Here is a 16,261-nt window from a genome sequence, read left to right on the forward strand (position 1 = left end):
CAAAACATCCCCCCTCCCCCACAAAAAGCAAAGAAATAGAAAATCACAAACTAATAAAAACTTCATCTTTAACCTTGGATGTCCAAAAAAAGACATACATCAATAAAAAGACACCACTTCCTCAAACTCAGAATCCAAGCAATCTTAGTGAAATAACCAAAATTACATATCTAACCTTGGATGATTAGCCCCCAAAATATCTTTCTGCCCATATTTCCTCCAATTATAGCCATCATCAAGCTGGGCTTCACCCCTTTCCCCAGAACAAATCCGCACGTGCTCACTCCATCTCGGCATAGTCTTCCTATACAACACAAAAAAGTCGATTAAATTCTCAATCAAACCAAAACTAAAAGACCCGAATAATCATAAAACTCCAAAATTCAAAAGCAACAAAGAAAAAAGTTACCTTTTCTTAGAATTGTGATGAGAGCCTTCGTCACTTGTGGGAGAGGCGCCGTCTCCGATCAGAGCAAGAAGCTTAATTGCATTATCGTAGGCAGAGAGAATGCTATCCACCAAAGCATCGCATGCCTCTGTTGAAGTTGTGGAGGGGTCGAGCTTCCTCTTCAGCTCATTCGCGAGCTTTTTCCCCTCAGCTAACACGGTTATTACAGTCTTCTCCGGAACTCCAACCTTCTCCATTTTCAAACAAAAAAAGTGTTTTTTTTTGGGCAAGATTCCGGATTTGAGTGATCTGGGTTTCAACTTTCAAGAGTGTTGAGTGATGAAGATCATAATGGAAATTGGGTTTTGATCTATTTGGAAAAGGGGTTGTGAAATCTTTGTAAAGTTTTGATCTTGATCAAGAATCTTGAGATTTTGGACATGGAAATGGGAGATGGTGAGGTTTTTTATAGTATGTGTATTGTATAGTTGTGAGTTGCGAAGGAATGAGTACACAGGTGGAAACTGGAAAGATATGATCTTTATAAAGGGGGGATATATGGGAAAAAGAAATGATTTTTAGGGCTAAAGGTAGTTGTGTTTATGTTTAAAAGTGTTAATTTCTTTAATGGTATAATGTGGAAGAAATGGATAGCAAGATTGTATGAATCGTGTAGCTGACCGTTTCAATTTAATGTGTGGCGCTGTGGCCACACATTATTGCGGGAGTCATCATGCATTTTGCATCAATTTAATACTCGCAATTTGTGTTTGAAATTTTATTATTGAAATTGGGATTAATATCATTTGTTAATAATTATTATTTCCAGATTTAAAGTGGATTTCGGTATAAATGTCACGTCGTCAAATAGTGATTTTACACTGATCATTTATACTAAACTTAATTTTAAAAAATATTCTCTGTCCACTATTTATTTTATTCACAAAATTTGAAATAGTGATTTAGGTTTATTTTGGTGTAACCTAAAGATAGGTACTCCCTCCGTTCCTTGTCAATAGAAGCGCTTCTTTTCGGCACGGAATTAAGAATAGTGTGTTAAGTGAATAATGTATAAAATAAGATAAAATAGGTAAGAAAGATGAAAGAGAATAAAGTAAGAGAATTTTACTTTTTCAAAAGTAGAAATGACTCAATTATCTTGATATTTTCTAAAATAAAAAAATATAAAAAAATAATTCAATTAACATACAACAGACGGAGTGTATTTTACTCAAAAATTTAAAATGAAATTAGTTTTAAAAATACTATTGGAACCAACTGTCTACTCCATTTTGGGTTTAGAATATCATTATAGATTATTTTAATAATTACCGGAGCTAAATCTAAAAGGCTTATAAATATTTACATAGTGGAACCTTTTTAGAGATGGCTATATATTTAAATTAGGAAAGACCCTCACAATCTGTAAAGTGAACACTTGAAAGCTTAAAATTCAAACAAGCTTTCATATTCGAGGAGTCATTATGTAAGCCAAAAACACTTTTCCCATTCATTGTGGAATATATAGATATGTTCTTTTTAGACACCAAGTTATGTCATGTTTGGAGGATGAATATTTGAGAGATCTAATTAGGGAGTATCTTCTAAAATAAATTGTGTTCAATTTCTTGTTTTTCATAAAGCTTTTAAAAACATTTGATAAGATGTGGCTAAAGTCGTTGCATTGGAACGAAAATTTTGCAAATAGGATAGAGTCATTACGAGACATGAATCCCCTGTCCTAATTGAATAATTTCTAATCATAAAATTATATAAAGTCGTGAAATATTAATATGATCGCTCACGAATATTATTATTATTTGTATCCCTGCATTAAATGTAGCTGATATTATTATTATTTTTATAATGGTGATAAGAAGAAATTTTAAATAAACTAAACATAATTTGAGCAAACTTCATTACTACACAAGCAATTAACCCTTTTGATCTCTTCTCAACTACAAATATCGTTATATTGGACATGAAAATTTTTGTTATTTAACTTCATGAGTAGCTAAACATAGAATTCAAGGTTTTGAGAATAACTAATTGTAGTGTTCATATGACAATGATCTAATGTCTAGACTTCATTTTACTTTAATTGTTCTTCTTAACACTTTTGGTTATGTAGCCAATAATTAAATAATATGTCATGTTGTTGCGAGATTCGAAAGATGTGTGTCATCCATTGTGCTAACTACTATTTTTTATGGATGGGAGAATATAAACTATTCCTAAATTATGATTTTGTTGTTAAGCATGTTTAAAGTTCAGGATAATTGCATGAATTCAAAAAATAAATTTTTTTCTCACATTTGATATGAATTCGCTAGGAAATTGTATGAAACCAATTCGTTCAACAAGATGAATTTATTGTAAACTTCCGTGATGTAATGAGATTAAAATTTTTAATTTAAAATGATTCACTGTTTATAGTTAATGAAAAAATTGTAGAATAACTCCCCCATAATTAATATACTACCTCCGCCCCTCAAATATTAACACACTTTGACTCGACTAGAGTTTTAAAAAATGTAATGGAAAGTGAGTTGAAAAGATTAGTGGGATATGAGGTCCACTATCAAAAATAATAAAAAGTGAATTATGTCAAACTTTCAAGGACGAGCCGAAATGGTAAATTGCGTCAAACTTTCAGGGACGGAGATAATACTCCTTACTCCATATTTTCTTTCTTAGAAAATCATACACAAAGGATATGGACCATTAATATCCTGCTCGCCGAACTAATTGAAATTAATGCGTTTATAATGTTTGTTTGAAATTGCTTGTTTGCTTCCTCACACTCTTGTTTGAAGAAAGATAAGTTTTCATTTCGAATACCACTTTTTCGAACTTTCTTGGAAATTTCTTCGAGCGACAAAATTCATAGCCACGAAAATCCAATAGAAAGTATAGCTATTCTACTCCTCTTATCTAAACGAAAGCTATATAACTTTCTATGAAATTCAAATGAATTAGAAAATTAAAAATAAAATTCAAGAAAGTGAAGAAAATGAGACATTCCGCGAAAGTTCAAAGATCTTTCTGCGTGGTAGACATGAAATGAAACAAGCAAGCAAAAAAATCGGTAAATGTGGGGGCCACTGTGATGACGTTCAGTATAATGACATCATGTAAGCTTAAAACTAAACTGATAATAATAAATTAATGATTGAAATTTGAAGCAGCCAATGTTGTTTATGACTTTGTTTAGCTGTTTATTATCCTTCGAATTCCAAAAGAAAATACAAAAAGGAAGCGTTGAAGAATAAAAAATGGCTGTTTTATTTATTTTAAAACTTGATGTAATAAGGTAATGTTATTATTGAATATGAGATTATCATATTACTACTATCTCACACTCAAAGAGGCACATTTCAGTTTTAAGATATCCACTCAAAATCACTCACAAGTCACAATAATATATTTCGAAAATGAAGACATCGTTCTCTATATTTTATTTTTTACTTTACTTTTATAATTTTAGCTTGATTTAACACATTAAACAACACTAGATGTTAAAGAAACATTTCCAATTTGAATGAAATTGAGTGATTGAGTGAAGACTTATCATATACCATTTGTCATCAATAACAAATTATTGTGTTTCAAACGTACAAAAATATGTCTATACGCATTATTTATGAAAAATTATGTTAATTGCGTCCAAAAAAATCGGTCCTCAAATGATGGTGTGACATGACAAAGTCACATGTATAAGATCTTACATGTCCACGAATATATTCCACAATCATAGTACTATTAATTTGATCGTATCTGAAACCTACTTATGTTACTAAGTGAAAATTGTAATTTCAAATTATACTATTTTTATATAGAACTACATTTGATATATTGGGCTGCATGCGAATTTTGTTGTGAGAGTATCATTTGGATTTTAGGAAAAACATTAGGTACTTTTTTACAATTATAGTTATATTGAGACGTAGTACTACTTGTTAATTATCAATAGTACCGTCCCAGTTTAGGAGTTTTAGTCACTTTTCTTTACCCATTTTATAAAAATGAAGAGTAATAAATAGTTAAAGTAGAAAAATTATAAAATAAGAGAGAATAATGTTGATAGTATTATTCTCTCTTACTTTACAATTTCTCCACTTAACTATTTATTATCATTTTTATAAAACGAAAGCAGAAAAGTGTCTTGGACTCCTATAATAGGATGGAGGGAGTATAATATACTCCATTTTATATTCAAACCACACATCGCCATCGTTCTCATATTGAATACTTTATATCACTATATAGGAGGAAGGATTCATAATAGATTTTTGACCATTGATTTAAAACTAGCTATCGCCATCGTTCTCGTACTGAATTGGTTATTTTCTTGAAGAGCTTAATTATATACTCCATAAATTATGAATCAAAATTGTATAACTACCAATTGATTAAAGCAAGTGTCGCTATTTGTACTGAAAATGACTTTTTGATTCTCGACTTATACTATCTCAATTTTAATTTTTAAAATATGATTGAATTCTTAGCGCAACTTTTCTAGAAGCTCTACACTTTGAGTTAAAACTATTCAAAATTTTAATATTTCAAATATGATTTTTAATACTACTTATGTCCTGTTCAAAATCTTACTCCATATTCTTATTTTTTATAATATCCACTCAAAATAATATATTTTCTAAAAATAAAAAAGACCATTCTTATAATTTAATCTGTATCTACTTTTTTTTCCAACTAAACAACAATAACAATGTATAAACTCTTATTTGTAAGAAAATGTTTTCACTTTGCATAAGAGTGAGGAAGTATTTTGGAGGAATATTTGATGCTTATCCACAATGATTTACATACTTTATAATTGATGATGTGATCTGATTCTAGATAGATTTGCTTCTAGATCGGAATCAAATGGTCTATAGTTATGTCAAAGTATTAATTTATAACGGGATCATTACACGATTCAACAAATGTCTATTTTTTTACTCAATAAAAAGGAAAGGACAAGAAAGTTATAGGATAGTGATTAGTGAATGGCCTTCATTATTATATCGACGACGATTTGATTAACGAATAAGTTTCCCACTTCGAGGAAAATGCAAATTGAAAATTTAGGAAATTATTGGGATGAAATGTATTCATTGATGGAGACACATTTTGTGTTTGCATACGTGTGTGGCTTCAATTAAAATTCATTTCAATTCAAAAGAAAGTGCAACTACCGTAACTACAAGGGCACAACACAATCCTCAGATTTTGGATGTTATGTTCAAAAAATATATACATCCGCAACAAATAAGCCCTACTAGATTTCCCAAAATTGTAATATCTTGAACTTTTTGTGTTTTCTTTAGAAATACTCAATATAAACAACTTATCTTTTATTATCATCCTGTATGATTATTCATTAAGATTTAGTAGTGGGATTATTTGGAGGGGGTGGCTATTATCATAGAATTATTCATCTGGGATTAAATTAGGAGATTCAATCTCATTACATAAACATAGTACATAAGACACAATCATGTAAACCAAAAAACCCCTAAGCATACAAAAATAGACAAAATTAAGTGCTTTAGAAAAATTTGAACACTAACTATTGTAGTACAATTTAGAATGCAAAAAAAGACATTCTTAAATTGATGACAGATTGTCTTAATCATTTTCTAAACTATGACACATGCATTTGCTTCCCCTAATTTTAATTGGAAGGCCAAGAATAAATATATTTTTTGAAGTGTTGATGTTATATTTAGAAGCACAAATTAAAATTTTTAAATGTGCTAAAATATTTGTAGCCGTTTTTTTTACTAGTATACTAAAGTTAAGAATATAGTTTAAAGAAAATGCTGAAAATCTAGAGTGTCGCATTTTATATAAAAATAATAAGCTAAAATTTCTGAATATAAAACAATAATTCGTAAAAAGAATTTTGAAATAAATAGAAGGTAGGGGCCGAGAAAAGACCAATTATTGGATTGGAATTGAAAATCTAATATTGCAGAAAATGATGTGAACATAATTCTCAAGAGTAATAATCATTATAAACTAAAGCGCGTACAATTTAAAGGTTCAAATATGACTTGGTCCAAATTTTTACTTAGTAAAATCTACTTCATTCGTCCAACATTAATTGTCTCAATTAATAAATTTGTTTTTATTTGTAAATAATTATCTCATTTATATTTTACTATTTTGGTAATAGATTCCATATGGCACTAACTTTATCTTCCCATATTTAATTATAAAACTAATATAAAAATATAATTCATATTTTACTAACTTTTTTCACTCACTTTTTATTACAATTCTTAGAACTCAAACTATGTCTAAGTGAGATTTTTATTGACAGACAGAGAGAGTAGTACTTGCACTTCCAACTTTTATTTCTTTTCGATAAATCCCAAATCATTTTTTACTATTGGACTTTAACCTAAGTTCCTGCTTGTACCCAATAAAAAGTCTACAAATAAAAATTAAATAGACGAACCATATTTATTAATAGAGATAAGGGTAAGTATGTTACTATTCACGACCAAAAATTCATGTACATGCGGCCCAATTGTTGAATTAAGATATTAATTTAACTTATTTCAATAGTTCTATACTTCTATTGATAGATAGGTATTGTCAATAATTTTAATATTTCGAATGCAGCTAATTGAAAAAAGTGTAACTATCTAGCAAGTTTGTCTGACAAAATTATTTATTAGTTTAGAGGTACAAGCACAATAGTCTTAGCTATATAGATAATCCAAACATATATCAAACTAAAATGAATATACCCTTGAATCATAGTAGTATTTTACACAAAAATTAAGTATTTCTTGGTAAGAATCAAAAACATCTTCATCCCTACATGTTTTTCTTTGAGTAAGTGCTGAAATTGTGCACAATTCTGTCAGTTAACTCTTAGCAAAACTATCTTTTCATCAGAGAGTAATGAATTTGAGAGCTTCAATCACTGGCCTGCTCGTATTTTTTCGATCATTTTGGTGGCCGCAGACTCCCGAGCCTCACAAGGTGTGGGCCCCGCATCGCCCTCTGAAGTGAGAGTAGCATTATCTCTGCAATACACGGTCACATTTGCCAGGAACTTACCTGAAAACATCACATAGTTGCTGGTGTTATATGTTACCCCTGATGAGGTCAAATCCACAACCGGGACAAGTAATAAAATGGTACACGAAGATGATGGCTTACCATCGGAAGGTTGCACCATGAATCTCGGCAGCCTCCATTTGTTCATGGCACATACATATTCCAAATCCTGAAAAGAGAGCACCATCAAACTAAATGCAGTGTAGAGATGATAAATTACAAGCTCAAAGCACTTGTCGATATACTATCTCGCATACACACATGTCTTGAGAAGAAAGCTCACTTGACATGATGATATCCCAGGGAGATAGATTTTGGGATCTCTGGTTTGCTTTTGAGGTTCAGAGTTGGTGGAATTTTCAACCTGCAGCAGCAAGTTATATTTCCCATTCACGATATTTTCGATACACTGACGAGCAAAACCAGCTTCACCACCTAAAAACATTTCACATTTATTTCCACAATGGTGAAGATATCTCAAGAAAAAGGCCAGGGAAATATGGCATACATACCATCTCTCACGCGATCAGAAACATGCTCGAATAGTGCTAGTGTGTCTTCTATAGCGCAGAGGCGAGAAAACTGCCAAGACGAGAAAAGTTAACTTCCTTTTCCAGACTTTATGCATATAAAAGAGCAGTTGAGAAAAAATGCTTTTACTTAAACTGAAGCATAGGAGTTACCAGTTGTTGTTTTTTCCAATCGAGAAGTGCCAATGCATTCTGATGATCTTCTGAATGCGTTACATTGTTTACTTCAGCGCCATTCCATGCCTCACTATGAACCACCATGCTGTAGTTTTCTACTACGACAGCACCGCTTTGCCTGCTCGTCTCCCCCATTAACTTCTCCTCTTTGTACAGACCATCATTCAGTGCCTCACTGTGAACCTTCCTGCTGTTCTTTTCTACAGCAACATCACCGCTTTGCTTGCTCGTCCCACCATTCTCCCCCATCGACCCCGGCTCTTTAAACCGACCATCATTTGATTTCAAAGGATCCGTGGTTTTCACCGCCTAGTGAATTTCATTCAACACATCAATCAGTCGAATAACTAAGTGTTGTACCACAGGATAAGAAAACCAGATTCAATATATATGAGAGAAATTTATGCGTTGGCACCGACATGTTAATTTAAGATTTTCAGCAAGAGTTCATATCAATCAGATATTGGAGAAAAATGAAAAGAGAGAGCCATAAAATAATTTAGGGATAGCTATTTATAATCATCATTCTATGAATATTTGTCTGCTTTTCTCGTACGAGGAATTAAAAAATGTGCACACAGAACACACAGAGCATAAAGAAAACATGGATACAAGGGGCCTGTTTTAAGATGCTTGTAAAAGATTGCCGTAGAAGATATATTAGTCTTACCTTCGAGCTGACAACATTTTCAGGATCATTTGTTGCGTCAAGCTGTGGAGAGGGAATGTTCTTATTCTGATGATCACTTCTCATGCGTTTGTTCTTCTTCTCTCTTCTCTCACTTGAAACGGGAATTTTGAAAAAGTCGGCAGAAGTTTCTGTTGCATCAACCTGTGGAGAGGGAGTGTTGTTATTCTGATAATCACTTCTCATGCTTGTGTTCTTCTTCTCTCTTCCCTCACTTGGAACGGAAATATTGAAAAAGTCGGCGGCAGTTTTTGTCTTTCGCGAGGCACTAGCATCTACAGCTGCACGTTGAGACTTCCGTCTTGAATGGCCAGACAAGGGACCTTTCATGTGGTTGTTTTCACTGCCTTTATCAACACTTTCACGTCTGGTCTCAGGCACATCGGTGGCACACCCAAGTTTATCTTTGTTATCCAAGTCTTGAGCGTTGTTTTCTACACAAGGCTTAGCAGTTTTCTCTGCCTCCTTGTTCTTGATGATCTCAGTAACAATGTCGCTCAGAATAGGCACTGACGAATCTTTCCTGTACATGATACACCAAAACATCAAAGGCAATGTGACAGATTTCCACTTGAAATGTATGAAAACGTAGAAGTAATCAATCACAGCCAATACCATCAAATCAAGAATCAAGATGAAACCACTATCCACAGATGACATTATTTATACCTTGGAAGCCAACTAGAGATCAACTCTGCATAAGGAAGCAAGCGATGATACTCGACGAGTGAGGTAGTCATCCAAGAATCAAGAAACTTTTCTACAAAAGGGCCATGCAAACTGCAAAAGTTAACCTAAAATATTTAGTATCATAAAAGAGAAGCATTGTAATCAAGTCAAGAAATAGTTAATAGCTCTGACCTCTCAACAAGAGAATCGAGATCATAATTCTTGTTTTTGTCGAATGAGTGATTGCACTCCATCATATAAAACTGAGTAGCTGACTTCTCCTTGCTTAACGAATACACAACATGAGCCTCCAACACAACAAGGTCAGACACTTCGATGCCTAAACCATGCAACAAAACAGTCGAGAGTCAAATAGGAATCAAGCTTCAAATCTCATTGTTGCATTAACTTCTATTATTCTAAACATCTCTTGAATGATGAGTTAACGATGGATGGCATACCTGCGACGTCCTTCACAGCATCAAAACCGATCTGCAGAAACTTAGCATGACCAGACAGTGGCTGCTGATCCTTCACTTTCCTCTTCTCACCTACTCTTATATCTTCATCTGTACCAAACACGTCGATCTCTTTTTCAACAAGTGACCACACGCCTTCAGTGACAGCATCCAACTGAAGCATGCAATTTTTTTTCTCCGAGTCAATCAACAAGACTGCAACTGTTGATATCGGATATCCTTCTATGCTTGGAGTATCCTTTGATGCATCCAACGACAAAGCTATATCACATGCACATTTGACAGCTCTCTCAGTCAGTGAGAGATGAACATCAGAACCATTTAAATCCACTGCTTCACTTCCACATATTGTTCTCAAAAATGGTTTCATAGTTGGCCTCAGTGACAAAGCCAGCATACAGAAGGATACAAAATCAAGAAACTTGAACTCCAGTTTCTGTTTCCTGTGGTAGTAGTTGTAAAGCAAAACAACTGCATGCATCTAGTAAATCAGGAAAAGAAATCAGAAATTTTGAAATAGATTAACAGAACTAACAAGTACTCCATAAATTTGAATGCAATGAGATAATGGAGTAGCAAATTCCCCTTCCCTCATAAACACAATTATGATCTTAAGAATGTTACCATCTTGTAGCCATATTTCGATGCCATAGTTCTATTACTTTTCTCAAGTAAAATCACATTATATTCAGAAAAATTATGCAAACTATAAAATCAAATACAACTAAAATTCATTCATGAGCACAAATGAAATAGGAAGATCCTCTCTAACACATCCTAATTTGCCATTTTTTGTTTGTAAGATTTCTTCTTCAGCAGTTTGCAAAGTCAAGAAAACTCCCAAATCAAAAAGTTTTCCAAAATGTCCTACTCTTTAGGCAACTATAGCTTCCAAAGACCGAATGTAACCCAAGTTAAAGACCAATCCTCAATTTATCAGAAGGAAAATAACACACTCTTAACACACACAGAGAGAGTGAACCTGTCTTGCAATAGATTTATGTGCCTCTTCGGAAGGAGGGTCGTTAATGGAGAACTTATAGGGCAACCTTGGATCAACAAATTTCTCAATAAATGCAAATACCACATCATCTGCAGGGCCTTTTTCCCATTTTGATTCCCCTTCTACAGCTGTTACAGAACACAAAGCCATCCCCAAACCTTCTGTATATACAAAACAAACACTTCAATTCAACAACACACATGAAAAAGGAAAAAAAAGAACAACAATCAACCTTAAATAAACCACAAATAAATAAATAAGCAGAAAAAAAAACCCCTAAAACAGAGAAAACAAACAAGAAAACACATCAAGGGTTCAGTTTTCTGCAGAAAGATATGGAATTTCACAAGAAAAGCAACATCTTTTCCAAGATTAGAGGGAATGTCATGAAATGCTCAAGCTTGCACATAAACAACATACATACATGCATGATCAAGAAAACACAAACACACACACAACAATGCTGATATATGTGTGAAGAAAAACAGAGATCAGAAAGCAAAAACAACAAAAAAAACACCTAAAACAGAAGAGACTCACTCACCACCACCCAGAAAAGGCAAAAACTTCCGGCGATTGAAGAATAAACAGAGCAATGGGAGAAAAACAGCTGTCTTTTTTCTCTTACCAAGAAAATGGTATTTCAGGAATTAGCGCTGACATATATTGGTAGAAGACGAATCGCCAAACAGCACAACTCAGAGCTATTTTAGCACACAGTGTGTGTGCACTGCGTGTGATGGTTTCTTGAGAAAAGGCTGTGTCTGAATCAGCATGTATTCAAATTCTGTCCAACTCATTTTCTACTATGAGTAAAAACAGCAGTATTATTAATGGCAGAATGCACTTTAAAGAGGGTGATTTTCCATCAATAGAAATTGATTTGAATATCAATACATTTGTGGACTCTGGTAATTCGAAGTCCAATTTTTTTACTAAAATATGAAATCTTACTTTTGTCATGCCTGATTTATTATAGCTAATTTTTATTTGTCTTTTTATCTATTATATTCTCTTTTTTTTTTTTGTCGTACTTTAAAGTCTTCGGTGGTTATATTCATGTGTAAATAGACGATGTTCAATACATTTAATATACTTTGTTGTGTTTCGGTAAGCGGCGTTCAATATTGTGACCTATTTTATTATGTTTGCGTAAGTGCAGCCCGGCCCAATATTTAAGGACCGCATGTCATATTTGGATTGACGAAACTTATTAATTGTTTTCAGATTTTATTGGATTTTTTATTTGGTTTAGAATTGTGTTGAGATCCATACTCTACATTTTGTATCACATAAAAAAAATTTGAACGATGTTGAGCACGATATTTGCACATTAATATATAAATGGGACTCTTATTTCACTAATTCAAGTCCTTTTTTTTAACTAAAATGTCAAATCTTACTTTTGCCATGCTTGAATTTATAGCCATGGTTTAATTTTTATTTGTCTTTATATATTTTTTTCTTTTGTTTTTTTCATTTACTTTAAAGTCGCCGGTTGTTATATTTATGTCTGAATCAGCAATGTCCAATATATTTAATATACTACTTTATTGTGTTTCGGTAAGCGGCGTTCAATATTGTGACCTATTTTATTATGTTTGCGTAAGTGGAGCCCGACCCAATATTTAAAGTCCGCATGTCATATTTGGATTATCGAAACTTATTAATTGTTTTGAGATTTATTGGATTTTTTATTTGGTTTAGAATTGCGTTGAGATCCATATTCTACATTTTGTATCACATAGAAAAAGTTGCACGATGTTGAGCTCGATACTTGCACATTAATATATATAAGTGGGACTCTTATTCCACTAATTCAAGTCCTTTTTCTTTTACTAAAATGTCAAATCTTACTTTTGGCATGCTTGAATTTATAGCCATGGTTTAATTTTTATTTGTCTTTATCTATTTTTTTTTCTTTATTTTTTTCGTTTACTTTAAAGTCGTCGGTTGTTGTATTTATGTCTGAATCAACAATGTCCAATATATTTAATATACTACTTTATTGTGTTTTGGTGAGCGGCGTTCATATTTTATTTAGACTATAAATGATAAGTAGACTCCACATTCCACCAACTTATTTCACCTCACATTTTATTATAAAACTAATATATATAAGTGAGACCCTTATTTCACTAACTTATTCAACCCGCTTTTCTTTACATTTCTAAAACCCGTGTCATAACTAAATATGACTCATATTACGGGACGGAGGGAGTAGTACCTATTTTATGGCATAATCTTGCAAACGGGCTTACATACTTGCCATTGTAGCACTTCAAACGCGTTAATTCGACTACTAAGTTGCTTTTTGGCTTCCTTTTTAAAGTCTTTAAAAATTTCAATAATTAAATAGAGCTACTATTAGCTTGCACAAATTTTAAATTTAATGCATCTGAATGAATTAGCTTTAGAGGTTATGTGTTTGTTCCATAAAGCGGAACAATAGCTTAATTATTTTGACTTCCACACAAATTCACATTTCTTATGTAAGCTAAATCCATAAATTTTTAGTAACTCATGATTTACTAAATACTTTGAAAAAATGAAATCTCAAATGTCTCCATTGAGGGCGATAGATAGTGGTGATATTTATCTTTCTTTTTAATGATAAGTAGTTAATGACAGAGTTTTAGATATATATTCGGGCATAATTTATAAATACAGTCTAGGTAGTTATACCAACAAAATTGGATTTCAACTGGAGTCACAATGCTCAACAACATCACGTCACTAATTAAATCGATTTGAATGTAATTGATTCGATAGTAACAAAATCTAATTTAATTCGATAAATTATATACTCCCTTTGTAACTAGAGGGTACATATTAGTCACTATTAGTATATACGGAGTATTTCCTTTGGTGCACAAAAGCATGCTTAAATAGCAAACATATAAAACAATTTCTATCTATATATTACACGAAAATTTTTCAAAGTGTAAAAGTTTTTATATAAGCTTAACTTACTAATTTGTCATTGTAGACAGACGTACTAATTAGGTATTAAGTCAAATTAATTAAGTTTACCGTGTTGTACATTAAAAACACTAGTTGTAAAAAATAAATGGGACGATAAACAAGGATCGGACGAAAACGATAAAATAGAACAATTAAGAAAGACATGAGGAAGCAAATATGATTGAATTTAGTGAAAGATGGTGAATTCATAATTCATATGATTAATCTTACCATTACAGTCATATGTTTTAGATAAATTACGGAGTATAAATATACTGACATTAAACGTATAATTCACAATAATCTCAAAATTTTTAAAACTTTTCTGATATTCTTTTGAGCAAAGAAAACTAAATAAACATAATGAGATGTCAAAGATGTAACATTAATTTTAAATTTTACTAATTAAAATCTGAGTTACTACAATTACGAGGTTAACTATTAAATGCATCATTTCATTTTTTTATTTTGGTAAATGAACGTTATATTTAACAACTCATTTCAATTACTACATTTTATTATCAAATTAATATATTGCACACTAACATTATCCCCTTATTTTCATTTATACTCCAAATTTAGAACTCAATAAATGAGATTTCCACTTTTTAGATCCTGGAAAATGAAAAATTTCATTGTAAAACTTTCCAAATTTAGAACCCAATAAATGAGATTTCCACTTTTTAGATCATGGAAAATGAAAAATGTCATGGTAAAACTCTGAAAAAATGAAAAATATCACTACAGCACTCTAAAATTGAGAATAACACCAAGTAATCTTTTTGCCCTGAACCCGTTTAAGAGCATATCGTTTTAATATTCTCTAATTATTTTAAGTTGAAGATGTAATTAAATGTTTGATTTTCAATTATGAAGAAATAAGTTTGATTTATTCTATAATTATTATTTTATAACTATAGAAATCAAGTACTATATCATTTAAATTTGAATGATATTCTTTCGAATTAATTCAATATTTATTGTATTTTGAAGCTGTTTTTCCAAAATGAATATAACTATATTTCAATTCTAAGTATCGAATCAATTCTAACTTTTAAGTATTGAATTAATTCGAAAGTATATCATTCAACTTTTAATTTATATAATACTTAAATATTTTTTTATAATTGTAAAATAATTAATTTTTGAATAAATTAACTTTTTTCGTAATAAAAATCAATCTTAATAAAAATCTTCATCCTAAAATAATTAGAGAATAACAAACATGCCCTTGATGAGTTTAGGTAATTTTTACGGGACATATGATAATATGCAAATCTAATTTGTAAGCGATTAAATTTAAAGTTTATTCTTCAAACATTCACACCGAATCAGAGTGGAACACTTGAATTTAAACAGACGGAGTATTATTTTATATATGGATCCATTAAATTCTACTAACTAATTTTAAAATATTTTATTATGAAATTAGCATATAAATATAAAACTCACACCCTATAAACTTTTTTACTACTTTTGGTCCTTGAAATGTTGTCCAATTTTATATATGCACACACTTGAAATGTTGTCCAATTTTTTTATTTTGGTCCGTATGTGAAAAATTGTCCACTTTACTTTTTTTTTTTTTGGGTAAATGGACCTCACTTTTCATTAACTCTTTACATTCATATTCTATTGTAAAACTAATAGTATACAAATATGGGACCATTGTTCCAGTAACTTTCTCAACCACTTTTGTCCACATTTCTTAAAATCTGTGTCGAGTCAAACTTGGATAATATTTCATGGACGGATATAGTAATTTTTAAAACTCATGACAAATCAAAATGGAGTATTTATTCATAGAAAATTATGGAGAATCTAGTAGTACAAAACATGACAGTTACATATGTAGTGGTAGGCATTAGAAATTTAAAATATTTGTGAATGAAATCCAAATACGAGATAAGCTAGAGGCACAACTACTACATAAGATATCCATCTCTTCTCTTTGGCATTATTAATATCTGAATCATACATGTCAAGACTTGGTCTTAGGGTTTCTCATCAACCAAAATCTTTCAATTTCTGCTGGACTCCTGCCTGGAATTCTTCCAGCTATTAAAACCCACCTAACAAAAAAGTAAACACATAACACAATTATTTCCATTCATACAAAAACAACACCACTAAATTAAACATAATATAAATACTTAGTATTACTTGTCCCCCACAAGCTTGTGCATTCTACATATGATATCTTCTTCTTGCTCTGTCATGTTTATGAACTTCCATTCAAGACTGCTTTCCTCTACACCAAACAAAAATTAATAAGCATTTTAGAAA

The 16,261-nt window shown here is 31.5% G+C and overlaps 2 protein-coding genes across 3 annotated transcripts in view; both read right to left on the reverse strand.

Moving 5' to 3' along the window:
* The window catches only part of LOC125202519 (transcription factor WRKY19-like), a 2,298-nt gene extending 1,281 nt beyond the window's left edge, over positions 1-1,017 (reverse strand). The window contains exons 1-2 of the mRNA XM_048100925.1: positions 410-1,017; positions 176-304 (exon numbers count right to left, since the gene is read on the reverse strand). Of these exons, the coding sequence (XP_047956882.1) occupies positions 176-304; positions 410-645 (365 nt within the window). The 5' untranslated portion in view covers positions 646-1,017. The remainder of the gene's footprint in view (positions 1-175; positions 305-409) is intronic.
* Positions 1,018-7,133: 6,116 nt separating this feature from the next.
* Positions 7,134-11,707, reverse strand: LOC125202541. 2 transcript variants are annotated; one of them, XM_048100951.1, is made up of 11 exons: positions 11,556-11,707; positions 10,991-11,172; positions 9,991-10,489; positions 9,722-9,869; positions 9,530-9,640; positions 8,843-9,383; positions 8,149-8,481; positions 7,978-8,047; positions 7,749-7,900; positions 7,568-7,634; positions 7,134-7,465 (listed from the first exon to the last, which is right to left on the reverse strand). In XM_048100951.1, exons 2-11 carry the CDS (start codon positions 11,159-11,161, stop codon positions 7,326-7,328), a joined length of 2,232 nt encoding a protein of 743 aa, XP_047956908.1. In that variant the 5' UTR covers positions 11,162-11,172; positions 11,556-11,707; the 3' UTR covers positions 7,134-7,325. The 2 variants fall into 2 exon arrangements, with proteins under 2 accessions (XP_047956908.1, XP_047956909.1); XM_048100952.1 differs by lacking the exon at positions 11,556-11,707 and having other exon boundaries at positions 10,991-11,259.
* Positions 11,708-16,261: the final 4,554 nt, after the last annotated feature.

The sequence above is a fragment of the Salvia hispanica genome, chromosome 1 (assembly GCF_023119035.1).
Source record: "Salvia hispanica cultivar TCC Black 2014 chromosome 1, UniMelb_Shisp_WGS_1.0, whole genome shotgun sequence".
NCBI classification, from domain to species: domain Eukaryota; kingdom Viridiplantae; phylum Streptophyta; class Magnoliopsida; order Lamiales; family Lamiaceae; genus Salvia; species Salvia hispanica.

What these genes read in the sequence shown, in the direction of transcription:
- LOC125202541 (XM_048100951.1), bottom strand. Translation starts at nt 11,161, where the DNA reads ATGGCTTTGTGTTCTGTAACAGCTGTAGAAGGGGAATCAAAATGGGAA. An exon ending in ATCTCTAGTTGGCTTCCAAG is followed by an intron (nt 9,384 to 9,529) that starts GTATAAATAATG and finishes TATCATGTACAG; the next exon opens with GAAAGATTCGTCAGTGCCTA. An exon ending in CATGGTGCAACCTTCCGATG is followed by an intron (nt 7,466 to 7,567) that starts GTAAGCCATCAT and finishes TGATGTTTTCAG; the next exon opens with GTAAGTTCCTGGCAAATGTG.